At 38.6% G+C, this 8,239-nt stretch overlaps 1 protein-coding gene across 1 annotated transcript in view; it reads left to right on the top strand.

Annotated features, from left to right (window-relative positions):
* Nucleotides 1-218: 218 nt before the first annotated feature.
* ngfra (nerve growth factor receptor a (TNFR superfamily, member 16)) overlaps nt 219-8,239 on the top strand; it is a 43,242-nt gene continuing 35,221 nt past the window's right edge. Inside the window, exons 1-2 of the mRNA XM_067412924.1 lie at nt 219-493; nt 6,622-6,784. Coding sequence (XP_067269025.1) covers nt 458-493; nt 6,622-6,784 — 199 coding nt within the window. The 5' untranslated portion in view covers nt 219-457. The remainder of the gene's footprint in view (nt 494-6,621; nt 6,785-8,239) is intronic.

Raw genomic sequence — 8,239 nt, 5'->3', positions numbered from 1 at the left:
ATATGACGGAAAAGTCTAAATGCGAGATAAAAGGTGCTCGTCCACACTTCTCTATATGCGTTTCTGTTGGAGATAAAGAAACATATATCCTACTAGAGAGAGAGAGAGAGAGAGAGAGAGAGAGAGAGAGAGAGAGAGAGAGAGAGAGAGAGAGAGAGAGAGAGGTACTGATGGGGGGAGTTGGCAAGCACTCGTGCCCCCCTCATATCTGCGTGCACGACCTCTCTCCTCCGCAGTGCACTGCTGGACTGCTCTGAGTGCGGAGTACAGGACAGGACAGTTAGCGCGCATCAGCCAGGGCACGCGCTTCCGTACAGTCCTAAAGTCCCAAACACCATCCACGCACGAGAGCAGCAGCCACATGGAGCTAAAATGAACTCTCGGAGGGCTGATCTTCACTTCACGACTCACACGTACAGATTTACAGTTTGAGAGGGAAGGGACATACATATCAGACATGGACACCTTGCTGTGGATCTTGATTTGTGGAGCGGTAAGTGTTCGCATTAGTTTAGATCAGAGTCAGTCAGACCATGAGCACAAGTGCGCGCAGTGATCCGCCGCTGGATTTCTGTGACTAGCTTATGTTGGTTATTTGACATCAGGTGAGCAGCTTCACCTCGCGTGATGCTCCGGTTATCGTGATGCGGATTCGGCGGAACTTGTTTTGCGGTCTGTGGTATAGTGATGATGACTAATCTTAAGTAGCCCGGTTTCTGGAGAACAGGTGTCAGCCTCCCTTTTCTTTACTCTTGTCTTGTGAAATTAATCTGCATTATGTGACAGAAAAACAGGCTACAATCAGTGCGAAGAAGAAATGCCTAACATTACTGTAAACAAACTTTAATTTCAAGTTGCCTCAGTTAATACGAGTTTGACACATTCGACCGGATTTAATATTTTGCCACATGTAGATTTAGTAGCCTAGCTTTTGTATAGAGTTTTAGTAGGCTATGTGTGTGTATTGCAGGTCTATGTAATGACTTTTAGGGGATAAACATTTTAAATAAATAAATCTGCAGGCCATGGTCGATGAAATAGTACATCTCGAATTTGGCACCCCTATAGAGAAACACCTTGAAGACATTTTTATATTTTTAACGTTTTTTTGTGTGTGTGATATTTGGGGCAATTAAATCTGTAATAAATGATAATGTCTTTGTTTAGGTTTTATAAATGTTAGGTAGCCTATAATAACTATCGGAAATGACTGCAGTTGCCGTGGTTACGTACTCAGGGCAAACGATTTCTGTTCGCGAGCGCCAGGTGAACGTTCCATGTCTAACTTTTTTAACTTTTGGTTTCTTAAACGTTTGAAAAAACATTTGGACCTTATATATTTTAATATTTTATTACATATACATATTATATTCATTTATATAATAATACATAATAAATTAATATATAATAAATTATTTACATAATTTATACCTTGCGTGTTTAAACATAATACTGGTAAAAAGAGCTTCAAATCATTCCATCAATAATAAAAATGACTAATCTAACCATAGTTTCAGAATTAAAGTTTCAGAATTTGTTTTTTTCTTGGACGATGATGATGGTGCTGGCAAACCTGTGGTATTTTTGGTTTGAACTTAATTTGGTACATTTTTGTAAGGGATATGGCTGATGCTCAAGCATGTGACCCTCATGGTCTCCTACTGAGCGCCCTACGTGACCCTCACCACCTCCAGTCTCGTGTAACACGGTCCAAATCAGTTTAAACATGCACACGCTCTTGACTAAACACAATTACACCGTGACCTCTTTTCAGTGATCTGATTTGCAAAATGGCAAACGGAGCTGGCAATTGAGTTTGATCCAGGTGCACAGAGTGAGAGAAGAATCTCCACCGATACATGAGCCAACAGCGCTCCGTCTGGAGTGCCATCGTGAAGGCACTATGCTCCTAGTGCACTTAGTGACCTGACGGGGACAGAAACCGCCTAATTGGGGGTGAAATAGGCGATGGCTTGTCAAGGCTTGATGTTTCATGGTATTAAAGCTCAGAAGCATTTCCAGTCTGGTGCATAGCAGTACTTTACGGAGATGCACATCACTACAACGTAATTATAGGCCCTCGCAAACACATTTACTTAGCTACAGTATGGAAATAGGGCAAAACCGTATACTTTCTTCTACGCATTATAGAACATTACTGGATTTGACCAGGGAGATTTTGTTAGAATTAGCAGATTAATTTAGCCACCAAACTATAGCTAAGTAAAGCCACACATACTCTTTTATCAGATCTGTTAAGCATCGGGTATGCTCCATTCTGGGGAGTCCATTAAAGCCTGCCAAGTTAACTCATCGGCACGCTTACTCAAGCGAATGCAAATTGAGAGAAAAAAAGAAAGGAAGACAGCCAGGGTTTGACGAAGAGAGCGAGAGCGAAAGAGAGAGAGAGTAAATGAAGGGGTGAGTTGGCTGCTGTACCAGTGCATCTGTTTCTGAATGAGAGCAAGAGAGATGTGGATGAGGGGAGGAGGAGGGTAGAAAGAGGAGTCTTAAAGGGCAAAGAGAGTGTGTGCGTGAGAGGCTAGGAAGGTAGATAAGATTAGGAATAAGAGGTGCAGTTTTAATGAAAACGTGCAGAAGAGAGGTTCTCCCCTCTTTACTTTGATTGTGGGGGATCTAGATGTTGACCTGTCTAAATTGTGTGTATTTGTCACAACATGTCATGTTCTATGGTTTCTATTAAAGGATGTTTGTGAGTGTGTGTGTGTGTGCGAGAGAGAGAGAGAGAGAGAGGAGAGAGGAGCGGAGGAGAGGAGAGGAGAGGAGAGAGAGGAGAGGGAGAGAGAGAGAGAGAGAGAGAGAGAGAGAGAGAGAGAGAGAGAGAGAGAGAGAATGCAAAATTCATTAAAGAATGCAAGGAGAAAAATGTGCTCTGAGTTTAAATACCCTGTGTAGGCTATATGTGTATATGTGTGTGTGTTCTCATGCTTGTTTGTGAGTGTGTCTTTGAAACACTCTGGAATCCACAGGTTAATGAATGAATCTGTGCTTCTTTTCACAGCTATATTAGAGAAAATGCTTCAACAAGGCCCACTTATTCCTCAATAGAGTCGAATGGTGGGGTTCCAGAAGTAAAAAAATGCCATTCATTTACACCCCAGAGAAATAGGCCTAGATTTCGAAGTTCCCCTGTGGTGAAAATCAAGTTTTTAATGTTGTTTTTATGTCTATGTGGTGTTTTTAATATGCTTTCAGACAAACCATGTGCCAAATTCAACACCATTGCAAAGTATTTTCTCCTTAAAACTGCAGTGAGCTAAAGAGCTAAAAGCCTTAAAAACACATTTTGAAAACGCTGGTGTTTCTGACGTCACAAACTACCTTGTAAGGAATCACGTCAACGCGTGATAGTCAACGAGTGGGTCCCCTGAGCTGGTGCGAGTGAGTGGAGGCTGGGATAATTTGCATGTTATATATTTTCATGTATACTAAATAAGGCAAGGGTGTAGATACATTCAAGCTATTTTAAGGTGTGACACATTTTTTTAAACATATTTTTCATATGTAATTTTGGTGATCAAAGATGAGTTTTAAATATAATGAAATTATTGACTAGAGGGACTTTAATGATTGCACAAACCCTTCAAAAACAGCTACGAGATCAGAGACTGTTAAGATATGATATATGATTCGTCACACAAGTCAATACCTATTCCATGGATCTCTCTCTCTCTCTCTCTCTCTCTCTCTCTCTCTCTCTCTCTCTCTCTCTCTCTCTCTCTCTCTCTCTCTCTCTCTCTCTCTCTCTTAATTCTACCTGCCAGCGTCTCTCTACTAATAGTGTAGCTGTGAGTTTTAGTTATCAAGAAATATATGCTAGAACTTTTCAGTTTCTGAGCTATTTTAATGATAAATCCCAGACATGTGTTGACAATTAATTTCTGCACTACTGAATGGTTTGTGTGAGGTGGCTATCTCCGCGTGATCGGGCTATGTGTGTAATGAAGCACGCAGTTTAGCGCGATGATTAACTTACATGTACAATAAGCGTGCATTCTCCCGATTAGTTTTGAGCATCCAGATGGTAATCAAACATGTATTGTGGAGAGCTCACAGAGTATGCATTTATTTTTCATTTTTAACTGTTTAAAACAGAGCCTGCTGCCAGTCAGGAAATTGCTTATCCTGTTGCGCCCTCTAAAGGCCAGCGACTAGTCGACGTCAAGCTTAAGGCGTCATGACAGAGCATTAAGGTCGACTAGTCGGTTAGTCGACTAGTCGGTGCAACCTACCGACTAGTCGGTGCAAGTATTTAATCGCATATTGTCATGAGTTAACTAGCGATCAATCACAATTTAATCACAGATTTTTATCAGTTGTAAATGTAGCTTAAATTAAGTTTAAATTAAGTTTTTAATACTCTAATCAACATGGGCATGGACAAATATGCATGCTTTATGCAAATGTAAGTTTATTATTAGTGAAACATACTAATTTTGTATACTTTTTCATTCAAATCATGGGTGCTAATGTGATTCATCTCTGGTTGGTTGTGGTTTATGGCTTAGGACACTTTATTGAAGAGATTGAGAATTCCTTTGGTGTAAATGAATGGGAAAAACACTTCTGGTCAGTTTCAAGTCAGTGTGGGCAGTCACCCGACACTTTATACACATGAAACACATCATCACTGAGCATGATCACATGACCAGAGAGGAAGAGAGAAGCTCTGCAGTAGTAAATTAATTCATAGTGAAGTCTGTGCCTCACTAATGAGCCTCCGAGTCCTCTTAAACACACCGCACACACACATCTGCCGTCTGAGACAAAATGAGCCCATAAACACCTCTTACTGTGACTGCAAGTACGGATGTTTACGACCCCTTGGGTTATTGACAATACTCAACAAACAGATTAGGACATGTGAAAGAGAAAGGGTTCGGCTAATAGATGTCTTGGGTAGTGAGGGTCTGCGGACCCTGATCTGTGAGACCTCGATGTGTAAAATATGTGTAATCGTACCCGTGGCAATACGAGAGAAACAGCTGGACATGTTATAGACATATGTATATCTCGAACTGCCTGTCTCATCTTGCTCAACACGCCTCTCCTTTTGGACACAGAAATGTAATCAGCACAATATGCTGTGATGCAGCTGTTACCAAACACGTGCAGCAAATATGAAGACAGCAAATATGAAGATAATTTATAGACAATGAGAGGGATTAAATGGAAAAATCTGAGCTTAGTTTTACTATAAATTAAAAATACCACATACACGCACGCACACACAAAATAAGTTTTAGGTGAACTTCAGAAGTTTTTGCATCTTTTCGTCTGTCAGCTGTCACAATTTAACCCTTAAATGCATTAATGTTTCGGCAATCGTTATTACATATTTGGGTCTTTAGTGACCCGGAGCTGTATCTAAAACAGATAGATCTCAAATTGCCAAGATAATATAAAACTTACAGAAGAATAAAATAAAGCATATTTTGATACCTTAGAAGGGTTCAGTTTGAGCAGATATTTTATACCATCATCACTGTCCTCATCAGATCTCATCTAAGAACATTTAGCATCAGATCTCATACATATTCTCAAAATATCAAATATTTTGATGGCTGACAGCTTCTTCACCAGATCCAGCATCAAGTGACAGTAATATTTGATTGTGTTCAGTACTTGCTCTGTAGTAAATCGCAGAGCCATTTCAAGTTTTGCTGCTTCTTCCTATTCTTTTGTTTTCTGCCTGAGTTTTCACTTCATCATTGTGTATCAGACATTGCCACCTTGTGGAATAAAGGTGAATTGCACTTATTTAGTCATCAAATATTCAATTATATATCTATATATATCTATATCTATATCTATATCTATATCTATATCTATCTATATCTATATCTATATCTATCTATCTATATATATATATATATATATATATATATATATATATATATATATATATATATATATATATATATATATATATATATATATATATATACAGTGAGGAAAATAAGTATTTAAACACCCTGCTATTTTGCAAGTTCTCCCACTTTGAAATCATGAAGGGGTCTGAAATTGTCATCGTAGGTGCACTGTATGTCCACTGTGAGAGACATAATCTAAAAAAAAAATCAAAATTACAGAAATCACAATGTATGATTTTTTAAAAACTATTTATTTGTAAGATACAGCTGCAAATAAGTATTTGAACACCTATCAGCTAGAATTCTGACCCTCAAAGACCTGTTAGTCTGCCTTTAAAATGTCCACCTCCACTCCATTTATTGTTCTAAATTAAGCAATATGCAATATTCTAACCAAATCAATGGGAGATTTGAATAAGATTAAATGTACAAAAAAAAGTTCCAAATAACCACAACTAAATTTAATGCTAAACAAATAACTGTCTGCAAAACAATGTTTGAATTGAGTTTATACTTTAGGTGGCTCAGGTTGAATTAATCTCAGCAATTAGCGGAATAGAAGAAGGGAATAGCATTTAATGAATATCAATATGACTATATTGCCTTGCAAACACTTTATTAAAATATTAACATCAAAATATCTCAAGGGTTTATGGGTAATTGGAGACAAGAAACCTGTGGACCCCTAGAGAGATGGAATATTAATGTAATTTCATTCTTTCTGTAGTTGGGACTGGTGTTTGGCTCCAAGCTGGAGCGAGCCGTAGAAGAGGAGTGTGAGTCGGGGAGTTACACCCACAGCGGGGAGTGCTGTTTGCAGTGTCCTCCAGGAGAGGGAGTGGTCAAGGAGTGTGGGGCCACCCAGACCGAGTGCAGTCAATGCTTAGACAGTGAGTACAACTTCTTATATACGTATACAGAACTCTCATTCTCATGCTAACTCACACACTTACATGCATGTAGGCCATGACATATTCTGAATTGTTCCCATGCATGTACTCTTCAGAATATTCACACCGTCACAAACACTTACTTCCATGCACATAAATGGATTTACACATAATTAGTGTCTCAATGTACACGTGTATACTTATAAACACATAATTATGCTCTCTCTCTCCCTCACACATGCACATATGCAAAGAACAGACAGAAAGCTGGGAGCAATTATGCAATTATAGCTGGTTACCGTATATGAGCTGATGCTGCTATGTGTGTGTGTGTTTGATACTTAAATTTAAGTCAATTGTTCAGAAAAAGGAAAACCAATCCTTAAAGTGAGAAATCTGAGCTGTCAATTTACTTTTTCTGAATAAGGTGAAGATATTTTGGGGCTAGCTATATTTTTACAATGTTTTTGAAAGAAGTCTCATATGCTCACAAAACACAGTAAGCAATTAATATTGTATAGTAATACACATTTGATTAACTGTTGTCATTGTTAATACATTTTAAAATTATTCCTGTGTTGGCAAAGCTGTATTTTAAGCATCAGTATCCAGTCTTCAGACTTCAAGAAATCATTCTAATATGATGATTTGATGCTCAATTCATATTACTGACATCAAACTTTTGAATGGTATTGCTTTTATATTCTTCCCATTCACAGAAACATTTAGAAAAGGCACCGACACATTTGGAAATGACAAGGAACATTTTTCACCTGTTTAACAACAGGTTTTATTCTTTTGTTGTGAATGTTTCTTAAAGTGGCTCCATCCTATTTTCTGCTCTCAGTAAGAGAAATGAACTGTTCTCCGCGAGCGCTGAGAAGCACTTATGAAGACAGGCCTGAAATAGAGGAGGTCTTATGTTTCAGGACAGGACACTTTACATCAATAACCCAACTGGGCGCTTTTTGTTTTTTTCTGTCTGTGTTATAAATAAAGACGGTAAATGTTATTTTAGAAAAGCATCTGCATTAATTTTTAGTGTAACAAAACAAGCTTCCTGTTTACTGACAAAAACACATTTTGTGACCTTTGCGTTAGTCTCCTGTCCCCTTTCTCCTAATGTTGGCAAAGACACACACGCACATTGCTTTCATGCTTCCTCGCCCCCTCATCTCCTACCCAGTCTAGACACAAGCACACATCAGCAACTACTGAAATATTTAGCTGTCCATTTTCTCTCTTCCTCCTCCCTCACATACACAGTCATCGCAGTGAATGTGTTCAAAAACTGATTGACACAAACCTCTAACCATCGCAGCTATCTCAGCCACCATTTCATCACATCTTTGACTCAAACACACATAATAGCAGACTGATAAATTACTTTCCATTGATTACTTTCCTTTGAAAGCCCAAAAATGATCCTGTTGCTCAACTGGTGCCAACAATAAC

The sequence above is a fragment of the Pseudorasbora parva genome, chromosome 2 (assembly GCF_024679245.1).
Source record: "Pseudorasbora parva isolate DD20220531a chromosome 2, ASM2467924v1, whole genome shotgun sequence".
NCBI classification, from domain to species: domain Eukaryota; kingdom Metazoa; phylum Chordata; class Actinopteri; order Cypriniformes; family Gobionidae; genus Pseudorasbora; species Pseudorasbora parva.
Note: the sequence above shows the minus strand (reverse complement) of the source record. Positions and strands in the feature narration are given on the sequence as shown.